This window comes from Suricata suricatta, chromosome 16, assembly GCF_006229205.1.
Source record: "Suricata suricatta isolate VVHF042 chromosome 16, meerkat_22Aug2017_6uvM2_HiC, whole genome shotgun sequence".
NCBI lineage: Eukaryota > Metazoa > Chordata > Mammalia > Carnivora > Herpestidae > Suricata > Suricata suricatta.
The window spans coordinates 1,171,781-1,194,596 of NC_043715.1; the positions used below are offsets into that span (position 1 = coordinate 1,171,781).

At 67.2% G+C, this 22,816-nt stretch overlaps 1 protein-coding gene across 1 annotated transcript in view; it reads right to left on the reverse strand.

The window, feature by feature from the left end:
* ZFPM1 (zinc finger protein, FOG family member 1) overlaps positions 1–22,073 on the reverse strand; it is a 49,711-nt gene extending 27,638 nt beyond the window's left edge. The window contains exons 1-3 of the mRNA XM_029926093.1: positions 22,002–22,073; positions 11,815–11,925; positions 9,452–9,577 (exon numbers count right to left, since the gene is read on the reverse strand). Coding sequence (XP_029781953.1) covers positions 9,452–9,577; positions 11,815–11,925; positions 22,002–22,008 — 244 coding nt within the window. The 5' untranslated portion in view covers positions 22,009–22,073. The remainder of the gene's footprint in view (positions 1–9,451; positions 9,578–11,814; positions 11,926–22,001) is intronic.
* Between the last annotated feature and the right edge of the window lie 743 nt (positions 22,074–22,816).

A 22,816-nucleotide genomic window follows, 5' to 3' on the forward strand; every position in this document is an offset into this window, starting at 1 on the left:
GGGGGGGGGGGGGAGGCTGCCCTGAGCTCTGGTCACCCCGCCTGAACTCCCAAGTCGAGGCTTCCTGGGGACATGGCTGGCTGTCAGACACGTCCCCCCGGGGCACAGCCGAGAGCAGCTCGCCCGGCAGGAGGAGACACAGGGTGGGTAGTGGGGCCTGGGACCCCTTCGCAGTCTGCGCACTGGACCCGCGGCACCGCGCTGTCCCCCCCAAGACTTCTGCCAGACGAGGCCTCCCCTCAGCCCCGGGGGAGCCTGAGAACACCAGCTTCCAGGAGCCCCGAAGTGTGAGAACTCATGGTCCCTCCAGCCTTCTTGAAAAGCCAACTGCCCTGGGTCTCTGGGCCTCAGTGTTCCTGGCTGTGAAGTGGGGAGAGGCAGTCCCAGACCCGGGGTACTCTGGCCTTGGGAGACCCTGAGGCCTGAGCACTGGAGTGGGGGTCCCTGGCTCTCCCCCCACCCTCTGCCCTGCCCGGTCCTGGCAGCGGGCTGGAAGCAGGATGTGTGATAAGTTAAAGAAAACACCTCCTGTGCAAACAGCTTATCTGGCTCCTATCGGCGTCCCGGCCCCTGCCCCCCGTTTTTCCAGGGGCCGACGCCACCGGGGGCCCTTCCTTCCTGTCCGGCCTCCAGCTCCCTTCCCCCTGGCCTCTGGCCTCTGACCCACCCTGCTCCCTGCCCAGGCCGGGGCCCAGCCTCTCCTCTGTGAATGGAAGGGTAAGTGGGTGGGCAAGGGAGGGTCTGGGCAGAGCCCAGGTGGTCGCAGGGGTGAAGGCCGACGGGAGGGCCCTCCTACCACTGCTGGCCCCCTGGGTGCTGCCCCCAGCCTGGCCGGTGCCCACCTCCACTCCAGGGGCAGCAGCAGGCACAAGGGCCAGCCAGCACCATGGAGAATAAGATGCTGCCACCACCTGTGGCCCGGAGAGCCCCCTTAGGGGTTATAAAGAGCTTTCCACAAAAGGCAACAGTCCCTGAGCACCTCTTGTCCGCCCCACCCACGGAGGAGGCGCTGGCAGGGGGAGCGGCTGCGGGGAGCCCGGCACCTGCCTTCGCAGCCCTGATCAGTGGCCCTCCGCCCCTCCCCCCAGCATAGGCCTGGTTATTCTCCCCTTCACAGATGAGACCAAGGGTCAGAGGGGACCCGGCCGCATGGCAAGGCAAGTGACAGAGTTCAAACCCGGAGGTCCGACCCCATCCAGGGCCACATCCGGCTGGAACCCACAGCTGGGCTCCACGGGAGCACCGGCTCCTAGCGCCCCATGTGGCCCGGCTCCGGTCTGTGCCCGGTGGCACATGCTGCCTTCCAGGTCCTGGCAAGGGCCCCGGGGCGGGGCAGAACCGGACAGGCAGTGGGGAAAGTGGCGGGGGGTGGTGGGGCCACCCTGACGTCGCCCCCATCGGCTGTCACCACCTGCGGCCTTCAGCGCGGGGTCTGTCCGGCCCACACGTGTGTGGGGAGCTGCGCTCGGACAAAACGTTTAGGAATCCATGTGGAATGTGCTCCTTTCAGAATCATTTCTCCCTCTTCTGGTAGAGATTTTGCAGGTTGGCAACAAGGGAAAATAAATGGTTTCCCATCTTCAACAGCGCTGCGCACGGAGGTGACCGCTCCGAGGGAAATTCCTAGGAGCTGGGGGCTGTGCACGTGGGGCCCTGGGTGTCCGGGAGCGTGCCGGGAGGGTGGGGGGCCCGTGGAGACCGGGACACCCCACGGACACCCACACATCCGGCCCACCTGCCCGAGGCCACCGCCCTGCCCGGGGGACGGGCCGGGGAAGGCCGACAAGGCGGGTGCAGTCTGGGGGTGGGGGAGGGGCGAAGGCGGGTCCTGCACGGGGGAGGGGCCTCCCCACGACGACACACACAAGCCTCAGCGATAGCATCAGGCCACGTTTCAGGCCCAGCTCGGCCCTTTCGGGCAGGATATGACCAGCCCTCGAGCCAATGGCGGCCCCTTTGTCCCATCTCCGGGGACCGATCTTATCGGCCACGTCCACGGCCGCCGTAATGGAAAAACACGGTGAGGAAATCAAAAGTTACGCACAGAGATAGAGGAATAATAAATAAATAAGTAAATAAGTAAAGAGCCAGTGCTGGTGGCAGGGGAGGGGTCCCCAGGGGCGGGCAGGGGTGCTGCGGCGGAGGCCTGGTTCCCATCCTGGGTCTGAGGGACGCTGCGCCTCGCCAAGCCTCAGTGTCCCAGCCCGTCAGGTGCGTGCGGCTGAGCGCCCACTCCTCGGGGCCGGGCAGGGAGCGGCCGGCGGAGGCCCACAGGGAGGCCCCAACGGAGCCCAGGGACTGCGGCGCCCTGCCCGGCCCCTTGTGTCACCAGATGGCCCAGAGCGGCAGACCCGCCCACAGAAGGGGGCCGGCTGGAGGCCAGGTCTGCCAGGTGCCAGGGGCAGGCGCCCGCTGGTTTGGGGTGACGGGCGGGGAGGCCGACCGTGTCAGTGACAGCGACGGGGACAATGTCAGCCATAGCGCGAGTCCCTCTGTTGGCCGAGTGGCTGTGGCAGCGCTGGCCCTGGGAAGGAGCCCTGCTGGTGTGGACCGTGGCGGCAGCCCCGCCGGCCCCGGGTATCTCCCAGGTGTGCGTCCGCAGCCGCCTCCCCGTGGAGGCCCCAGGCCCCGTGAGCCGCCGACGCACCCCGGGCCACACGACCCGGCTGTGCAGTCAGGGTCTGGGCCCACGAGGAGGACAGGGAGGGAACCTTCTGGAAGTGCTCCCCGGTGTGGGCAGGCAGACCCAGACCTGCAGCCCACTGACATTGGGGAGGTGCTCGGACGCGGCCCGGGGCCAGGGGGCCGTCGGCCGGGGCAGGAAGCCGGCCGGGAGGGCGGAGGAGGAAGCCGGGCTCGATTAGCGCCCGCGGCCGAGATAGGCCACCCCAGCCACAGATAGCCGCTCCCGGAAGGCCGGTGAGGTCAGCGGGTGGCCCAGGGCAGGCGGCCAGGCCTGGGCCCCCACCCGCCGCCGGGACGGCAGAGGACTCAGCCCCGGCCACGCTCCCTGCCGGACACTGTGCTGCCCGCTTGCCCTCTGCCAGGCAGGCTCCACACCGGGGACGGGTAGGAAAGTCCCTGAGGACCACATGTGACAGGAGCGAGAGGGGCCGGGAGAGGGATCCCACCCCGGGAGCCAGGGCTGCGAACTCAGTCCACTCAAGTGCCCAGTGGGGGTGCGACGACAGCCACTGAGCCTCTCTGGGCCTCAGTTTCCACATCTGTAAAATAGGGAGCATGGCACCTGTTGCCAAATTTCAGTCAGCCTGTCTCCCGAGGCCATCCTGCCACCCCAGCACCCCTTCCTCCCCTGCAGCCTCGCCACAGGGCCTTTGCTCGGCTGTGCTGCAAGGGGCGTTTACCCAGGGCGTCTGCAGAGTGTTCCCTGGCCCGGTGTGCTGTCTCTGCACGTCCCTGCGGGTCAGGGGCATCCGCTTGCCCAGCCCCGGCTGCCACGCCTTCCCCGCCGTCCTCTTGGTTAGTGCCTGAGCCCCTCACGGCTCCGTCATGGGCCGCGTCCCCGTGTCCGTTACAGGGGCAGGCACGCAGAGGCTAGCGGGCAAACGGTGGTGAGCTCTGGCAGCGCGCCGCCCGGGGGACAGTGGTCCTAGCGTCCCGGTGCCGCGCCCACTGACCGCCCGCGCCTCTCACAGGCCCTGGCCTCGGGTGGGGAGCACCTCCGGGGTGAAGGGCCGCTAACCACAGGGCGGGCTGCCTGGGGCCGAGGGGCCAGCAGCCCAGCCATGGGGAGGCCACGCGGCCAGCTCCGTGCCTCAGGTTCCCCACAGAGAGGGAGCTCTGACGGCAGCTGCCCCCTCTGCGCATGGCCTTTCTGGGGTGCCGTGCATGGCCTGGCGCCTGGTCCCTGGTCCCCACCGGGCAGTGAAAGACGTGGCCTCCGTGTGGGCCAGGCCAGCTGCAGAGGACACAGCCCCACCTCAGCCCGGTCCCGGGGGCCTTGCTCAGAGGAGTGGGTGGGCCTGAGCTGGGGCCCAGGGCCCAGCGGCCTGGGGAGGGTGTCGTGGAAGGAGCTGGGGGGCGGTGGAGAGTTACCCTCAGCCTGTGATGGCAGAACCCCATTTCCTGTGGGATGCCGCCCCACCTGAGCTGGCCTCCTCCCGCCTCACCCCTGCACTCGCCCCGTCCCAGTGGGGGCACACTCTGGCCTGCCCTGTGCCCTCTGCCGGTACACTGCGCCCACTCTGGCCTAGGGGCTTGGCTGGGGCCGTTCTGCCTGCTTAGCATCGCTCCCCCTTCTCCCAGAGCCTCACCCCTCGGGCACCTGACATTATCTGTGCCCCTGACTTGAGCCTCAGTGCCTCCGTCTCCTGGATTCCGCGGGCCCCAAGCAGGTGTTGAACATACAAGTGCTTGTGGAGTGAATAAATGACCTTCTGCCTGCTCCTGGGCCCTAGAGACCATGAACTTCCGGTTGGGCGGCCTGTGTCTGCCCCGACACACCCGAAAGGGGGCAGGAGCACCCCCACTGTTGCCAGGAGCAGCGGCACGCGTGGCCCCCGCAGGTGTCTGTGAGCACCGGGGAGGGACGGCAGGCGACCACAGGGCCTCACAGCCCCACTCTGGGGTCGCCCCCCCCTCCCGGAGCCTAGGTCTGCTCCGCCGTGCAACGGGGACTGTCTGGATGGGCACAGGGCCTGCTGGGACGGCCACGAGGGGTGGCTCCGGACCCGGCCGCTGACGCTGGCCTCTGGAGCTGACCCCAGGCTGACCCTTGCCACCCCCCGTCGCCCTCTCCTTTGCCCCTCCCCCACTGCTAATCTAAGACAAACAGGCCTATCGGGGGCAGTGCCAGGCCCCACGATAACACGAAATAGCTGAAATGATTTTTTCCCACCCACACATGCCGCGCTGGTGGGAGGGGACGCGCGGCCAGGCCGTATCGGTCCATCTCCCGGGCTGTCCGTCAGGGCAGGCCGCCCGCCGCCGATAATGGACCTCGAGGCTCGCCTAGAAACTCCGCAGGGAGATCAGTCAGCCGAGCGCGGCCCGACGCCCTTGCTCACGCTCCAGGGGCAGGGATTCCAGCAGGTCCCCGGGACCCGTGGGGTGGGGGTCCGGGCTCGAGTGCTCCCTCCCTGGGGGTGCTCGTTCAGCCCAGCTGCTGCATGGCGGCAGACCAGACACCTGGCTTGAACCCCTCCAGCCCTTCCTTTAAGTCAAGACGGTAGAGGCATCTCCTACGGTCCACGCAGCGGGGCTCAACCCCGACCCACCACGCCCTCCTGTCTCATGCTCCAGCCACACCCACACTGTTCAAACCTCAGGGCCTTTGCACGTGGCGGCACACTGCCCAGACACCCTCACCCCATTCCAGTTGGTCCTCTGGCCTCAACTTGGGGGCCTCTCTGCTGAACTGCAGGGCCATGAGGACGGCGCCAGCCTTCCCACCTCTGCCTCCAGGGCCCGAGATGGGGACAGAAAAGAATTAACACCTGATGCTTGACCAGTTAGATCTTGTTTTGTAAACAGTGGCCACCAGAAAGGAGTTCCAGGCTCCAAGGCACCGATGAGTGACAGGGACCCCACCAAGCTAACCACCAAGTGTGCCCCTGGCCACCTCCCTCCTTCCTGGGCCCACGGAGCCCAGGCCGCCTGCACAGCCACTTGATGCCCCGCTGTGGGCCCCCGGCTGGCATGGCGCCTGTACGTGGCTGCAGTTGTGTTCTATCCCCCTGTCCGGGGCCTCCGGGCCTGGCCTGCCCCATGCCAGGCACAGTAGGCAGTGAGGGAGGCCCAAGGAGGCCGCCCAGCCCCAAGCAGCCAGGGAAAGTCACCCTCACCCAGCCCAGGGGCTGCTCAGGCAGGAGGGGGTCCCACTCCATGAGGCTGGTTGCAGAGAAGGCTGCCAGACACCCCGGGGCCCCCCACAGCCATACCCTTCACCCTATTTCCCCATGACCTGGCCGGACAGGCCACAGGCACGCTGACCGCCACCACACAGAGGCTTGGGTGGGGGCCAGAAGGTGGGTGATGGGCCCGGGACCCCCCTCCGGATGGGGCCCCTGAGGCTCAGTCCAAGCAGGGGCCGGCCTTCCTGGCAGACCTTCTGCTTTTCCTAGATGTTAAGTGGGAAAACAGGGGGACAAGGGGACGGATGAATGGCAAGAGGGCTGGGGGTCCTGGAGCGAGGGGCCGACCCCTTTCGGGCAGAAAGCTCCTGGCCAGCGGCCCTGCAGACCCGCCTTGGGGATTACAGATTAGAGCTCCCAGCTCTTTGCATATCAGGATTTTAAACAGCCAGTCCCTCCAGCAAACAAAGTCATTTCAAAGATAAAAATACTAAGCATTCCCCCTTTCTGCCACCCACCCCCTTTCCCTTTGAAGCCCCCGGCCCAGCATCCCGGCTTCCCCGAACCCCAGTGGGTGCCTTCCCCACCGTGGGCTGAGGCGCCCTCCCTACAGAGCTGGGACCAGGCTCCTCGGCTCCCCGCACCCTGCTCAGGCCCCAGGGCCTCCTGGCTGGGCCTCGGTCTCACACCCCAGGGCCTTTGCACGGCTCTGCGCTTCTGACCAGAGGACCTCCTTGCCCTATGGGGCCCGTCTGGGGGCCCTCTCCCCTCCAGGACTCCCTGTTGTCCGTCCACCGGTGTGGTCAGGGCTCCCAGCACTTGGCTCCTGGGGTGCAGGAAGCATCCATCTAATTCTGGTGAGGGCTCTGCCCCTCCCCCCGAGGTGGCAGCTGCAGTCCCGTTGCTCAGAGGAGAGAGGGGACAACCTGAGACCTCATTGCAGGGCCACCTGGGAGCCGGGCCTCACGCTGGGCTCTTGAGGGGGTGGTGGAGCTGGCTCCGGACAGCACCACAGGGAAGGGGAAGGGGGCCTCTCCCAGCCTCAGGGCCCCCGGCATGGCGGCTGAAGGGGACAGTGCCTTTCTGCCCTGAGAGTGGCTTCTCCACAGGACATCCCAGCCCCGGCGGCCCACGAGGGGAGACAGCTGTGTGCTGTGGGCAGGTCCCCTTCACAGGCCCCTTAGCTCCATTGTACAGATGAGCAGACTGAGGCCCAGAGCAGTCGGCGAAGCTGAAGCCAGTCCAGGGCAGGCACACTCGGGGGCTGTGCTCCAGCCTGACGAGCATCACCCGAGGGCTGAGCTGCCCGCCCTGACAGAGTTCACAACTTCCCAACGCGTGTCTGAGAACCTCCCCAGCCTGGGTCTGGGGCTCTGGGGTCACCAAGGATCGGGCCGCGTTACCCGGACGCACACTCTGGTGCCCATGATGCCCTCGCACACCCGTGGCCTGGCTCGTGTCTGCTGTGTGCACCGAGGGCCTCCAGCCTGCTGCCCCGTGCACCTGCGGACGGGCACTGCTCCCGGGCTCCCTGGCCACGGCCCCGCTGGCAGATGGCAGCCAGGAAGGCGGGGTGGGGGGAGGCGACCACTGGGCGCTGAGCTCTGCACCATGAGGTGACCGGGTCCCGCCGCATGCAAGCCAGGTGGGAACCTGAGGCGTGGGGCCCAGGCGCTTCCCCGGGTGCCCTGTGGTCCCAGCTGGTCCCCTTCCTCCCCGAGGGGAAAGATGACGGGTGTCCTCAGGCCAGGCGGCAGAGCCAGCGCAGTGCTCCAAGCTCGGAGACAGACTCAGAGACGCAGGGACGGAGAGATGGGCACCCGGGATGGGCAGAGGGGCGGGGGGTGGGCGGGACCCGTGGGCAAGGGCCACAGCCACACACCCCCATCCCGGGTACTGCCCTGGGGGCCGCCGGCCCGGCCAGGCCCTGGCAGAGCCCCGCTGCGCGTCGCTGGCACGGGCGGCCCCTCTCAGATAAGGGCCCGCGGGCCGCTCTGGCTTCGCCGGCAGCGATAAGTGCGGCCTGCGCGGGGTCTGATAGGGGCAGGGGCCGCGGCGGTTGGACCAGCGCTGCTCAGTGCACACGCGTCGCTATCTGCGGAGCGGACGGGAGCCCCCGGCCGGAGGATGCAAATAGCACAGGCGCCTCCCGGATGCACCCCGGCCCCAAACCACGGCCGCCCTCGGGCCAGCCGGGCCCTGCGGTCAGCTTCTAGGCGCCTCTGTTCCCCGATCCATGAACTGGGGGCGATGACTCCAGCACCGAAGGGTGGAGGGGGCCCACCTCGCCTGCAGCTGGGGAAACGGGCAGGTTTCTGACCCCAGGGCCACCACCCTGGGTGCGGAAAGGCCCCCGTGGACCCCAGCACCCAGGCATCTGGCTGAGCAGTGCCTGACGGGGCCGTGAGGGCCTCAAGGACGCGCGGCCTTGTCCCTTGCCAGGCGCTCCTTGGTGAGAACAGGGCACCTGGGGCCCCTCCTCTGTCATCAACGGGTCCCCAGGATCGGGGGTGGCGGCCAAGTCTGCTCTGAGGGCCAGCAGCGTGGCTGGGCCGGGAGCGGCGGGGGGACGCGCAGCAGGGTCTTACCCGGGGTGCCTGCCCCCCACCCCTGGGCCTTGGGTCGACTCGCCTTCCCCGTGGAAAAAGTGGGCTCACCATCTTGGCTATGACCACCAGACCCCCCTCCTTCCCACGGCCTCGCGCTGCCCACCTCGTGAGGGGGAACCACCGGCATGTGGGCCTGTGGTGGCCACCACCCTCTTCTCTGGAGGCTTTGGGACGCTCCCCCAACCTCCAAGAGGGCCCTGCAGCCTTTCAAACAGACCCTAGAGGGAGACCACCTCTGACCCCTTTCCTGTCTTGGCCCCTGAGGGCCCTCAGAGGAGGGATGGGGGTTCCTTCCTGGCCCTGCCCGTGTGCCCCTGCCCCCCGGCCACGAGCTGTCCTTGTCTCTCACGTGCGTGCTCCCTGAGGACTGTCTGCCCACATCTTGAGGGCTGTCCCCTCAGAGACCACGCCCCCAGCCCTCGCCGATGGGCAGACACATGGCCCCACAACCCCCACGCCGCCCCGCCTTCCCCTGGACAGACAGAAGCCGCGGCGGACGTGCCCGGCAGTCCCTGTGCGATCTGCTAGGACCTTCGGAGTCAGAATTCGGGCAGGGGGCTGGGCAGCACAAACGCTCCCTCAGACACACTCCCCGTGCTCCAGCACCAGGCAGTGAGAGCCACTGCCCCCCACCCCCACCCCACGGCCACCCCAGGGCGGAGGGCGCGCCCTCCCACCCTGCACAGGCCTGAACCCCCAGCCCAGCCGCCTCCGTGGCTTCGGTGGCTCCCAGTTCCTGCAGCGCCTCCCCTGACCTCACCCAGGAGGGCACACTGCCGCCTGGGAGCCTTCAGAGCGTGTGGGCAAGAGGTTTAGCTCTGGACGTCGGCGGGCCTTGGTGCCCACCCCTGCGATCTCGCCGGCCCCACAGGCTGCCTGGACTTTGGAACGGGCACAAGCCCTGTCCCAGAGGGTCGCCACCAACCTGCTCCGCCCGTCAGGAGGGCAGCTCCCGGGACGTCCGGAGGCCGGGCCCCAGGGCTGCCCGCAGGGGCAGTGCCGCCAGCCCCTCGCTGCGGGTGCGGTTACCTGGCCCACTCCAGACGCTGCCCGACTCCTCCTCCGGCGCAGGCTCTGGCTCCTGCCCCTCCATCTCGTCGGGGCCTCCTGGGGGTGTGGCGGGTGGTGGCGATGTGGGGGGCGGGGGACTCACGTCTGCAGACAGGAAAACACCATCAGGCCCCGCCACCTCTGGGCACCAAGTCACCCCCCCACCTCCCCCTGTGGCTGGGAGGGCTGCGAAGACACAAGTGGGTGAGCACGTGCCCCAGGTCACCCCGCACCCGGCTTTGCTCTGATGGGGCGACAGACACCTCAGTTTTGTCCTTGGCCTTCAGAGCCCCTCATCCCCTCATTAACTGCAGCAATAATCGTTATGCCAGTGGCTGCTAATAATTAGAGGGCAGGGTGGCCTAACAGGCACACCCAGGCCAGCGGGCGCCCGGGCTGCCTCCGGCTCCCTGCTCTCCTCCGCCGGCCGCCGGGGGCCCCTCCAGCCGGGCCCTGCACCCAGTTCCAGCCCAAAGGGCATATTTGCCTTCCCTGCCGAGCCTGATAACCACGGCAGCCCCCAATCGATGAGCTCCCATAAAAGGCCCCCTTTGGTGACGTCACACGCCCGGCAGATTATTAATACTCAAGATAAGGGCTGTGATTAACATCAAATAAATCAATCACACAGTATAAAAGTCCTATTATTTTTGGCTATAAATCAACGCGGCTGGCATCTGAGCTCCAGCCACCGCGGGAGCCGCGCTGGGCCCGCCCGGGACGCAGATAGCGCTCCCCGGGCTTATCTCCCCCATCGCTGCGTTATCACCGCGGCCTGTGCCAGGTGCAACCCCGGCTGTTTTTTCCAGCTCTTTCCCCGGCCCCGCCCCCACCCACCCCAGCAGCCCCAGCTGGCAGATCAGATAAGGGGCCCGGCTCCCCTGGAAAGCCACCGGGTCAAAGTCCACCAGTAACAGTCACTTGCCCTTTGGCAGATCAGGGCGCCCCCATTAGCGCGCAGCACCTAACAGTGGTGATGGCAGCGGTGATAAGGGGCCGCCAGGCACTGCCGCAGCCTCGGCCGCCCAGGCCCGGACCCTGCGGCTCAGGCAGGGTGGAGGCACGGGCCCTGGGGACAGGCCCGATGCGGAGGGTGGTGGCAGGGACAGTGGTTATGAACAAGAGCCCGGCACCCCGGCCACTGTCTCTCGGGGAGCTGAGGGGCAACTCCCGAGGGGCCTGCCACTGGAGAAAGGGACAGAGGGGCCACCTGGTCTCACAGCATGAGGCTCCTTGGACATCTGGCTTCTGGCCATCCCGGGGTGGGGGGGACACTGATGCTCTGAGACCGGGTGATGCTGGGGGCGGGGGGAGGGTCCCCATGCTCTGCCTGGTGTCTCTGTGCCTCAGCTCCACCCAGCACAGCGGCCCCTTCCACCTCAGGGCCTTTGCACTGGCAGATGCTGCCGCCCGGGTACACCCTTTTCTGTGTATCCTCTGTGTGCTGAACGCAGGGGGTGTGGTCACGGCCACGGCCAGCGGGGTGGGGGCAAGGAGAGGCGCACCAGACCAGATCCCCTGCTAGTCTCCCGACCCAAGTGTTCTTCTCCGGAGAGTGGGTGCCGACCTCCCCCAGGGCCTCCCCCTCAGCGAGCCCCCCCCCCCCCCCCCCCCCCGCCCCCCCCCCCCCCCCCCCCGGGAGCTAGCCAGCTGCCCTCACTCTGAGGCCAGAGCAGGACTCCTGGTGGTTAATTCATGCCCAGGTCTCCCCCTAACACCACCTCCCGCCCAGGAAACAACCACCAGGAGGATCCCAAGGAAGGTTCCAGGTGCCCGGGGTGCGGGTGGGGGAGCAGGCACTGGGCACGAAGGGGAATCAACCTGAATCCAGACCTGGGGTCGGATCACGGCCTGGGTGCTTACAGGCTGTGTGACCCTGGGCAAGCCACTTAACCCCTCTGGGCCTCATCCCCTCGTCTGTAAAATGGGGTCAGCACCTTACCTCACAGCCTGCTATGTGCTGAGGCCACTGCCACAGCCAGGCAAGGACTCACTGTCCCCATTCCACAGAAGGTAAAGTGAGGCTGGGAGAGGACATAGGTTCCTCAAGGTCACTCAGTGGCCCATGACCTTCCCCAGTGTGTGTCCCCAGCTGTACCAGAAGGGGCTGGGCTCCCGAGACCCTCGTGCTGAGGTGCTGTGAGTCTCCTGTCCCCTCTCCCGGGAGTCAGGGCCCTGGCGGGAGACTGCCGAGCACACAGCCTACAGACACCCATTCCACAGGTGAGGAAACTGAGTCCCAGAAGGACGTGGCTCCCGTGAGGGCACAGACAAGGCTGTGGGGGTGGGGGGTGCAGCAACGGGGGCCGGCTCTGGCCTGTGGGGCCCCCACCCCGACTCACCTGCACTGGGAGGGCTTGGAGGCTCGGGTGCCACCGCTGCGGCCTCCTGCTCCGGGACGCCCGCGTCCATGGCCCGAGCGTCTTCTGCGGCGTCCACGTCTCCGAGGGAGCCTGCAGACCAGCCGGAAGGGAGTCGTGAGGGGCGGCGGCACCGGCGTCCTGCCTGCCTCTGGGCACTCCCTGCGGGGTCACGGGCCGTGGGGGCACCCCCAGCCCTCCTGCCCACCTCACCCCGGCATCAGCCGCAGCCCTGACACAGTCCCGACACCTGGGGTGGCCCCACCTGGCCGCCCCACTAACCGCTGCTGACCCACTGACCCCTCCGGCCGGGACGGTGGCCTCAGCCCCCCCAGGTCTCCCCAGCACCGGGGGCCGCGTGCTCCCCCCTCTGCTCTCTCCAAGTGGTGGGAGCAGCCACGGTGCCTCGTGTGGCTCAGGGGCCTCCAGGTGCATGAAGCGCGGCCCTCACCTGACTTCGGTACGCCCTTCTGGGGACCCAGAGCCCCTGAGATGTGAGGGCAAGCCTCTCCTGGGCCCAGGACGCCTCCTCCGAGAACCCCCCCCCACTCGGGCCCCGCGTCCGGCGCACAGGAAGTGCTCAGAGAACGCCGCCCAACGAGGAAATGGCTGAGGGGGCACAGGTGAAGCCACAGGTGTGCGCAATCCGGCCGCTGGGGTCGGAGAGCCGCAGGGCGGGCAGCTGACTCCAATCCCGCCTGCCCTTGGAGGCTCCCATAGTGGGTTTCCACGGAGCCCCCTTGCAGCTGAGAAGGTGGGCCTACAGCCCAGAGACCTCCCAGGATGGGGGGAAGCCAGAGCCGCCAAGGTGCCCCCAGTCAGGGCAGCGCCTGTGTCCCTGAGGTCAGACTAGGGATCCAGGAGCCGTGCAGAGGGGGCGGCAGCGAGCACGTGTCCACCCTCATTCTGCTCCCCGAGTCTCCCCAGGCCCCGCTGGCTGTCTCAGCCTGGGCCCTGAGGCCTGGAGACGGGTGCCGGGGCTGCCCCCTGCCCCCCCCCCCCCCCCCCCCCCCCCCCCCCCCCCCCCCCCCCCCCCCCCCCCCCCCCCCCCCCGCTCATCCTCCTCGGGAGTGGAGGGAGCGCCCTTCTGGGCCCAGGCCACAGACTCTCCACAGAGGCCAGGTCCTCTTGCTGCTGAGGAAACCAAGCAAGAGGAAACATCTGGAAGCCAGGAGAACTGCTGCAAACCCACATGGTGGAGGTGTGTGACCGAGTGGAACGGGGTCTGCTCTCGCTGGCCTGAGGGCCACAAGGCACCCGAGGCATGTAGAATAGCTGCCTCTCAGGGGCTGAGCTCCCCGTCCCTGGAGGCAAGCAAGCAGCAGCAGATGAAGATCTGCTTGGGATTCATGGCCCTGTGGCCGGTGGTTCCTGACCTTCTGTACATCATGACCCCGTGGGGATCTGGTGAAAGCCAGTGCCTTCTCCCCAGAAAAACAGAGAGACCAAAATTTGCCACGTCAGGGGCTTCTCACCAAAGCCTAGTGTGCTTCCTGCTGCCCTCACTCGCTGCCCGCCTTTGCCATGTGATCCCGGGTGCCAGCGTCCACCACGGGCTCACAGCAGCGGCTTGGGCGGCCCACACAGTGGCGACAGAATGCGCAGTGTTGTGACCGGAGGCCCCAGGCTGACCTTCCCGATCTAGCAACTTCCACGGAGCAGGGAGGTGGGCAAGTGTTTCAGCTCACCTCCCTGGTCACAGGTGGCCATGACAGTGAGGGAACTAAGTGTTCCTGGTGGGCCTGCCGCCAACACGGGAGGCAGACACTGCTCTAGGAGGCAGAGCGCCGGGACATCTGGACTCGGGGGGCGGGGGGGCCCTTCCAGCCCTGCTGGGGTGACAAAGAGCCACAGACAGGCACCCCCAGCAGAAAACAACAGCAAATGATAAATGCTGGGAGGGAGGGTGGCAAACGAGAGAGAGAGAGAGAGAGAGAGAGAGAGAGAGTCAGTCAGTCAACAGGGGCGACTCCCACCAGCAGATCCGAGGGGACAGACAGCCGGGTAGATGGCTCCGGGCAGAGGGCCTGGGGACTGGACAGGGCTGGGCGGGGTAAGAGGAGGAAGACTTGGAGGCTGGAGAGAGGCGGAGGGAGGAGGGGTCCGGACCCCAGAGGCCCTGGGGAGCCGTGGAGAGTCCCAGGCAGGGGGATTTCCACCTGCAGCGCTCTGGACCCAGCTCCGGATTGGAGTCCCTGCCTCCTGGCCCGGACACGTCCTCGCTGTGATTACTGGAGGAGGCAGGGCTCAGACCATGCCACGCCTCGAGCTCCCTTGTCGATGTGCCCACACAGGCAGGCCAGGCTCTGGGGTGGGCTGGGCACATCCCAGAGCAGCCCGACATGCCCCTGGCACCAGGGGGAGGCCTGACCTGTTGGCGTGCTTCCGGGCAGGAAAGCAGAGGCTGCGGTGGAGGCTGGCCTCTAGTCCCTCCATTTCTCCACCTATGGGCTTGGCCCTGAGCAGGTGCTGCTGGTCACAGTGGCCCGCAGGCTGGCAGCCACTCTGGCCTCAGCGGGCAGCGCAAAGGCCTCTGGGTCAGCCCACTGCCAGACCCTCTCAAGAAGCGCTTGTGGCTTCCGGGCTCACTCAGAGGCGCCAGGCGATGCCCCGGAGCTGTGCTGCCTCCTGCCCAATGGCCATAGCACATCGAGGCCTCAGCTGCCTGCTCTGGTGAGTGGGTATGAAGCCACCTGCTCTCCAGGACAGCAGGGACCGGAGCCCTGGGTCCAATGCCGGGGCAGAGCCGACACGCGCCCCCCCCCCCCCACCTGCCTGACTGCGGGACAGCAGCCCGATCTCGAGGCCTCGCTCAGGTGGGCCTCGGCCACCCAGGGAGGCCCCAGGCGCGCGGCGGGGCCATTTATGGGAGAACAAAGGCGTGACGAGGAGCGTGGAGAAAGGGGCTGCCGGGCTGCGGCAATTTATTCCGGCGCCGCTAATTTTGCTGCAGCAGTTAGAGCGGCTCTGATAACGTGGGCGCCGGCCGGCAGCCGGCACGTCGCTCCAAGCCCACAGACGGGACCTGTCTCGGGAAAGGCTGCCCTACGCCGGCTCGGCCCCCCAGGAGTGTGCCGCCAAGTCCCCGGGACGGCCCTGGGGTCAGAGCGGGGGCACCCGGGTCCCGCTCCACCTGGGGCTTCGGAAGGATTCCCCACTGGCCAGGCCTCAGGGAGACACTGCCCCCTCCCTGGGTGCCCTGCGGCAGGGATGGCCCCCGCCTGGCCCCTGGGGGACACTCTGGCCAGAGACCTCCAACAGGAGGCCAGGCCTATCCACGGCGAGGCAGGGCGGGGGCCCTTGCTGTGCGGGCCTCAGGCAAGCCGCACTACCTCTCTGTGCTCGGAAACCACACAGCTCCTGCCTCACGGGGTGAGCAGTGGTGTCCACCTCCCCTGAGGGGGGTGCTGTACTTACGCATCACTGGTCATACACCAGCCCAGTGGCCCAGAGGTGACAGGGTGAGGGGGGAGGCGGGAGTGTGTGTGGGGAAGGGAGCACTCCCAGGAAGCGGGATGGGGGCACGGAGGGGTGGAGGGGGCAGACAGGCCCTGTGCCAGTTAGGAGGGCGGGTCTCCTCCGCCCCTCTCAACACTGCGCAGAGGTCACAGATGAGTAAACCGAGGCCCAGCAAGGGACTGACTTGCCTGTGCCCTGCCTCCCATGCCGAGGAAGCAGTGGTGTGGGTGGGCAGGGCAGGACCCTCCCAAACATGCCACCCTTGCAGACGGTCGCCCAGACGCTTCCCTGCACCGGGGCGGCCCCCATAGAGAGCAGGACGGAGCATGGCACTGGCCGAATGGCCCGGCAGAGCGGAGAGGCCGGTACCCCGGGCTGAACCCCAGTCTGGGGGCGTCCGCGGGTGATGACGGCGGTCCCAGCGCTGCCCCCGTGGCCCGGAGCCCCTCGGTTATCACGGCGAGCAGACACCCCGTGCCGATCCGTCTCCTGCTCATTAAGCCGGACGCCGAAATGGAAATGCAAACATAATAGCTATTTGATTGGGGTGAGATATTTTGCATATTGGCTCTGCACTGATAGCAGAATTTCATCAACTCCCTTTTTTCACGCTTTAAGACTGAATTACGGAGACAGGCTCTGTGCAGCGGGATGATCCCTCTTCCTCCCAAGTCCCCGAGCGGCACGGTTAATGGCCCCTCCTGGCTTCGATGGCGAGGCAGCTGGGGGGCGGGGGGCTTTTGAATGATGGCCTCTAAGAAACTCAGAGCTGGTGTGTGTGGATCGGAGAAAACCCCCCGGACTCTGGCCCCCGGGGGGACCTTGCCAGGTGGGGTGCAGGTGAGGGGGGCATGGAGCACTGGTCGGGGAGTCCAGAGGCCCTAGTCCCGCTGGTCCCTGCAGACTGCGCCCATGTCAAATGGGGGTGATCATGCCCGCACCCCAAGACCGTCGGAAACATTATGTGAAAGAACCAGGGTCCTGAAGTCCCCATGAACCCCTCCCCCGGACTCGGGCCTGCCCACAGGTGTTAACCCAGGGCCCCACCACTGCTGCTACCCGGGTCCTTCTTATGCTAGGTTTGCAGAGGAGAAAAGGGAGGCGGAAGCGGGGACACCTGCCCAGGACCCCTCCAGCCTGAAGGCAGGCCTCTGGCCTGGGGGCGGTGTGGACACTGCCAAGCCACGCCCCTGCCCCAGGTCCAGCCACCCGGACTGGAGGGCTGGCGGCCCTCCCCTCCTGTGGCTTCGCTGACTCATGGACTCAGATATTAACCTGTCTAACCTGGGCCCACTGATGGCCAGGATCTGCACCAGGCCCCCGAGACCCCCCACCAGCCAAGACACCCCACCCCCAAGAAAGCAAAGTGAAAAATGCAAGCAGCCATTGCCCGGAGAGGTGCAGGTGCTAGTCAGGGAAGGCTTCCTGGAGGAGGGTATCTGGAAGGGGATGGGGGGCTGCCGGCAGCTGGGCCAGGGAACAGCATTCCAGACAACAGGCCCAGAAGGACACTGAGACGGATGGCCTTGTGCAGGCCACACCCCCTTGAGCCTGGTTTCTGCGCTGGAAGAAGGGGTGACGTCACAGGCCGGGGTCAGGGTTCAGCCGGCAGTGCGGGTGGGCGCAGAGCACAGACAGGTGGTTGTTACAGCTCTCCGGGGGGCTGGGGGGCTGCGGGGCTGCGGGGGCACAGTGTGGGCTGCAGGGAAGGACCTCCCCCCAGGCCCGCAGAAGGCCTGCCCTGTCTCGCCAGCCCCGGGTAGCTGGTGCGTAGGCCTGAGGCGCGGGGCGCTGGGCAGCGGGGGCACGGCGAGGCCTGGAGAGAGACCCTGACCTCTGGGCGGCACACTGTGGCCAGATAAGGCCCCGATAACACAGAGAAAATAGCAACAGATTCAGACTTTCCCACCGGGCGGCAGTGGGGTGGCTCAGGCCACAGAGGGGGCATTCCTGTTCACCCTGTGGGCACCTTGCTGAGGGAGCTCTGGGCGACTGGGGGCCGTGGCCGGACGGACAGGGGGCTCGGGCCCCCCGGCAGCCAGGGTTGGGTCCGGAGCTCTTGGCGCTGGGCAGGACTGGGTGCGCTCAGGTCCCCTCCCCCAGGAAGGAGGGCCTCCAACCCAACTGGTGTGTGATGGACACTGAGGCACCGGCCCAAGGGCTGCTCTGGCCCTGCATGCCCCCCAGCCTGCAGCCCCTCGGCGCCCAGGGACTCCTGTTTTGCACACAATCCTGACACACACCTGAGTGGGTTCCCAGGCCCAGGTGGAGAGAGAGCAGCAAGTCGGAAGAAGCGGGTGGTGAACAGGGCTGGGGGTGGGGCAAGCCCGGGAGGAGCAGAGGGGGCCAGTGTGCGGGGCGCTGCTGGAGGGCACGGCTGTGCCCACAGCACAGAGCAGCCCCAGACAGCCCAGGGCCTGCGAGGCTGGGCTTGTACGGCTGGCGGCTGGCAGGGCCACGGAGGCAGGTGGACGAGCACAGGTGGGGGTCAAGCAAGGGACAGGTTCTAGGCCCCCAGTGAAAGCCGCAAAGGGTCCGGGGAAGACGTTTACTTACTGGAGAGTGTTTAGAATAGAGCCTAGCTCCGCTGCCTCCTGGAAGCTTACAGCCCCAAAGGGGAGGGGCTCCCCAGGAGGGGTGCAGGCACCCCTGTGGGGACATGGAGCTCTGGGAGCAGTGCAGGCACCCACAGGGGGGACATGGAGCTCCAGGAGGGATGCAGGCACCCCTGGGGGGGGGGACATGGAGCTCCGAGAGGGCTGCAGGCACCTCTGGGGGAGGACACGGAGCTCCGGGAGGGGTGCAGGCACCCATGGGAGGGACACAGAGCTCCGGGAGGGGTGCAGGCACCTCTGGGGGGACATGGAGCTCCGGGAGGGGTACAGGCACCCCTGGGGGGGGACACGGAGCTCTGGGAGGGGTGCAGGCACCCATGGGAGGGACACGGAGCTCCGGGAGGGGTGCAGGCACCTCTGGGGGGACACGGAGCTCCGGGAGGGGTGCAGGCACCCCTGCGGGGGACACAGAGCTCCAGGAGGGGTGCAGGCACCCGTGGGGGGGACACAGAGCTCCGGGGGGCCCAGTGCAGATACTCTCCAGTCAGGTTCACCTCACCCCCAATCCACACCCCACCAGCGCCTTCATGAAGCTGCCCATATCCGCAGGCCCCTGCAGGCCGCGCCGCCCTGTGCCTGGTCAAGGCCACCTCAGCCCCCCAGCGGGGTCTTCCTGTACAGGCTGCGCCTTCCTGGAGCCTGATGTGCGTCTGCAGGTGTCTGTTGTCCCGTGGGGGAGGGACGCTGGCAGTGATGTTCCCTGCAGGCCCCAGGGGCCGCGGACGATGCCCAAGGGGGATTCTGGGGCCTTGAGGGGTTCAGGCTGGGAGGGGCCTGCAGGCCCCCCGCTGTGACCCGCCCGTGGCTTCTTCAACCCAGGGTCAGTCCCCGCTGACAGCAGGGACGGCCACAAGAGGATGTTGGGGAGATAATCTTGGCTTCTTGGAGGGGGCACCCTGGCCCGCAGCAGGGAGCAGAGCATCTGAACCCTCTGCACGGGCTGTGGGCCTGCGCCAGGCGCCCCCCACGCTGGTTCCACTCCCCGACCCCGAGTGTGCCCCTGCTGCAGGGGCAATGGGGCTGGGCAACCCCCCAAGTGCCCGCCTGGTGGTGCTTGCGTGCCCCCTGCAACAGGAGGCTCACAACTCCTCATCCAGCCATCTGAGTCTTGGACTGTCTGCTTCTTAGACCTTGCCGCCCCGCACACCTTGCGGGGGTTCAGGCCCTCCCCATCACGCGGCGTCCAAGTGTCGATTAATCTGCTTTGCAGCCGGGCTGAGCCAGACCCCCAGCCACGCAGGCTCCCAGCCAGCAAAGGCTCGGCCACACCTGAGGGTGGGGCGGGGGACACGGTGCTGTCTGAGCTCAGCCAGGCTGCAGGAGCCCGGGAGCACGCGGGGCGGTGTGAGGGGCAGCAGGGTCAGAGGAGGGCCAGGCGGGGCCCCGCACGCTCTGGGGACACGGGCCAGGCCGATGGACGGGGCTGCTGGGACCTCCCTGAGCTCTGAACACACTAAAAATATTTTATTGAGAAATGACTCCTGCACAACAAGATGTGTCCTTTTAAGGGCGACACAGCTTTCCAAGGAGCGTTTGTTGAGAGATGGCTGGGCCGGTCCCGAGCCACCCAAATCAAACCTGGGCCGGGGGCCAGGTCCTACGCAGAGAGACCCGCAGCAGGGGGGTCCTCGCCTGCTTCTCCCCACCAACGCCCCTGGGGGCAGTCAGGGCCTGGGGCTCCGGGTGCCCTCGCCCCTCCCTTCCCAGCCCTCCTAGGGCCCTTCTCCCCACACCTGTTCCTGGACTCTCGCTCCCAGGAGGTCTGGCAATGGCAGGGACTCCCTGCCAGGTGCCCCTTGGCAGACGGCAGGTGGGAGAAGGGGTCAGGGCCAGCAAGGACGCTCGCGTGGCCATCCTGTCCCTGTGTCCCCATAACCAAGAGTGTCCTAGGTCCAGGGATAGGAGGACCACCTCTGGGGGCCTCCGGCGCCCCTCACCTGGGGACTGCCCCTCCTCCAGGCACCCCCTCCCCGGCCGTCGGCTTCCCCGGGCCCTCCCCTGGGGCCTTCAGTGTGGACTCTCAGGTCGCACCCGCCTCCTGACTCACGTTTGCGCCCCACACTTGCCCTCCTCTGCTCCTATGCCTCCCGGGCTGGCACTTGCGTGCTCTCTCTCTGTCTCAGTGTGAAAACCAAACCCTTACTGGGGCTATAACCCATGCCAGCACCCATCTGGCTCCTGGCCCTGCTGACCGCCCCCTGCCCATGGGCTCACAGGGTGCTCACTTGATAAGTGTGCTCCCTGGCTGTGCCCAGCGGCACCCTGGCTCTGGGGCCATGCCTGGCACACAGTGAGTGCTCAGTCTGCACTGGTGACTGTGGGCCAGGGGAGGGGGAGGGCTGAGGGGGGCCTTGGAGTTTGAGCCCTCTCACTGGCCGGGCAGGCCCCAGCCCCCCACAGGCAGAACAGAAGCTGGACCGGCCCTGCCTGGGGTCTCTAGGGCCTGGGTGGGTGTGAGGACTCCAGGCTGGGAGGGAGGAGAAGCAGGCGCATAAGGTGCCTGCGCCTGCGGGGGGTCCAGCTCCCATATCCCGGCTCCAACCACAGCCACATCCTCCTGTGGCCAGCCCACAACCGACAGGCGGAACGCGGGGGGCTTAACTGCCCAGGCCCCACGCCACGCCCAGTGGGGGCCCGGGGTAAGCCCCGCCTCCCTGCACACACGCCGTCAGGGCATGAGAAACAGCTTTGGTTGTGGGGACTCAGTCACACCGGGCCTTTGCCACGTTACTGATGGGACACAAACACAGAGAGGTGAAGACAGGTGCCCGAGGCCTCACAGCTAGGCGAGTGGCCCGCCTGCTCCCCTTCCTCAGCCCTGCCCTTCACACGCAGTTCCTGCTGCCATCCCCTTGGGGGTCCCGACCCGTGTCTGGGGCCTGAGACGTTTTCTCTCCCCTCCCCAAGCTGGCGTCTCTCTTCCTGGCTCTGCACCGCTGCGGCTCGGAGGCTTTCTTCTTCCTGTCCCCATCTGCGTGACCACTGGAGGGTCCCAGCCGGTCGGTTCCCCCAGGCCAGGACCCCAGCTCTCCTGCCAGAAGGCCCCCTCTGCCCAGGGTGGGGGTGGGGGGCCCATCTGCCTCCCCGCTGTGCAGGAGGGGCGTGAAGTGGCCGGCACTGGGGCCCTGTCCCTTCAGAGCTATGGCTCCCTCTGGCTCCGATGCCCAAGACCCTTGTGCACAGCCCTCGACCGTCCAAAACTCTCCCAGGACCCTCATCAGCACCAGCCTGTAGAGAAACGGGCTCTACTGTACCGATGAGGAAACTGAGGCAGAGACGGCTCCCACCAGCCCCCATTCAGCCTCATCACAGGTCTTTGGGCCATTGTTGACCTCTCAGAGCAGGCAGATCGGAGGCCTCACTGGCTGTGGGCGTGTGACTCTGAGCTCAAGGGATCTGCCTGGGACTTGGTGTACGCATCCCGCAAATGGGCACTTGTCCACCAAGCTCAAAGAGCGGCCCTGCGGGTGGGCAGGAAGGTGAAGACACCTCCCAAAGTTGCTCATCTGCAGGACACCGTGACGTCCCCCCCAGGCTCCTGCGTGCCAGCCACGTGGCGGGGCAGCTGAGAGCAGGAGGGCCGCACCAGGATGGGACACGCCCCTCAGGTACCAAGATGGGCAAGGACGGCTGCAGGAAGGAGAGCGGCGAGGAAGACAGGCCTGGGAGTGGTCAGCGAGGACTTCCCAGAAGAGGTGCTATTTAAGCTGTGATTGCAAAGAATTGGGAGGTAAGGATGGGTGGGTAGAGGCAGAAGGCTCTGATTCACACTGAGGGGAGCAACGGGGACGTGGTGCTGTGGGAGATGGGGCCAGCCACCGCCTCCGGGCAGCCCCCAGCTCCGGCCATCTCCTCGGCCTCACTCAGGACCCTCCCCCGGGCTCGAGCCTGCCCCCTGTCTCTCTCCCTCTTCGTGTAGAGGGCCGGTGGGCCGGCCCCCGCCCCTGCCCGAGTCCCCAGGGGCAGGGGCCGGGCCGGTGAGGCAGAGAGAAGGGGACCGGGCCTGGGAAAGCCCGGCCGGCTGATAGGGAGAGATTGGTTTCAGCCGGAGCTGCGGGCTGCCAAGTCCACATCCTATCCGCGGCCTGCACTCACTCAGCATTCATCACTGCTGAACCCGGAGACTTTATCGACGCTGGGGGTTGGCGCCATCTCTGGGCCTGGCCGCTCCCGGCCCTCCGATGGGCCCGATAGCCGCTGATAGATTACCCGAGATTGTCGCAGCCCGGGCCGATCAGCGACACTGCTGGGCGGGGCGCGCACCACGTGGCCAGGGCGGAGACCGCGGCGCGCCGGGGGCAGGCTCGGACGGCGGGCGGGAAGGCCGCCCAGGGGCGGGGACGGGGAAGTAGTGCCCGAGAAAACGGGCGCCGAGGCCGGCTCCGCAGTGATTCTGCAGATGGGCCGATAAGGGCTGATGGATGGGAGCAGGGGCCGGGCTAATGGAGCCGTCGCCGCGGCCCACGCGTCAGATGGATGGAGGCAGATTGCTTCCTGGAAGGGGACAGGGCTCCAGTGTGACAGGGCCCTGCCAACTGGTGGCAGAGGTGGAGGGGGGAGGCCTGCTGGGCTCCAGACCACTCCCCTCACCTGGGGGTCTGGCTCTTCTCCTGCACTGGCAGCGGGATGACCACTGCAAAGAACTGCATCCCTGGAGCGGCGGGGACTCTCTGGCTCCCCGCCCTGCCAGGCCCTGGGTTCAGGATTTCATTCACACCTCGGCGCCTGGCCCCTCTTCTGGGCCAGGCTGTCCTGATGCTCTTTGGGGGAAGAGCAGTTGCACACCCAGGCCTGGGAGACTGGCGTCCAGACTTGTAAGCCCAGTTTCTAGGCTGTGTCTTGGGCCCTTGCAGGATGCCACGCAGGAAGGAAGAAGCCAGGTCCTCTGGGACAGACAGACTTTTCCCTGT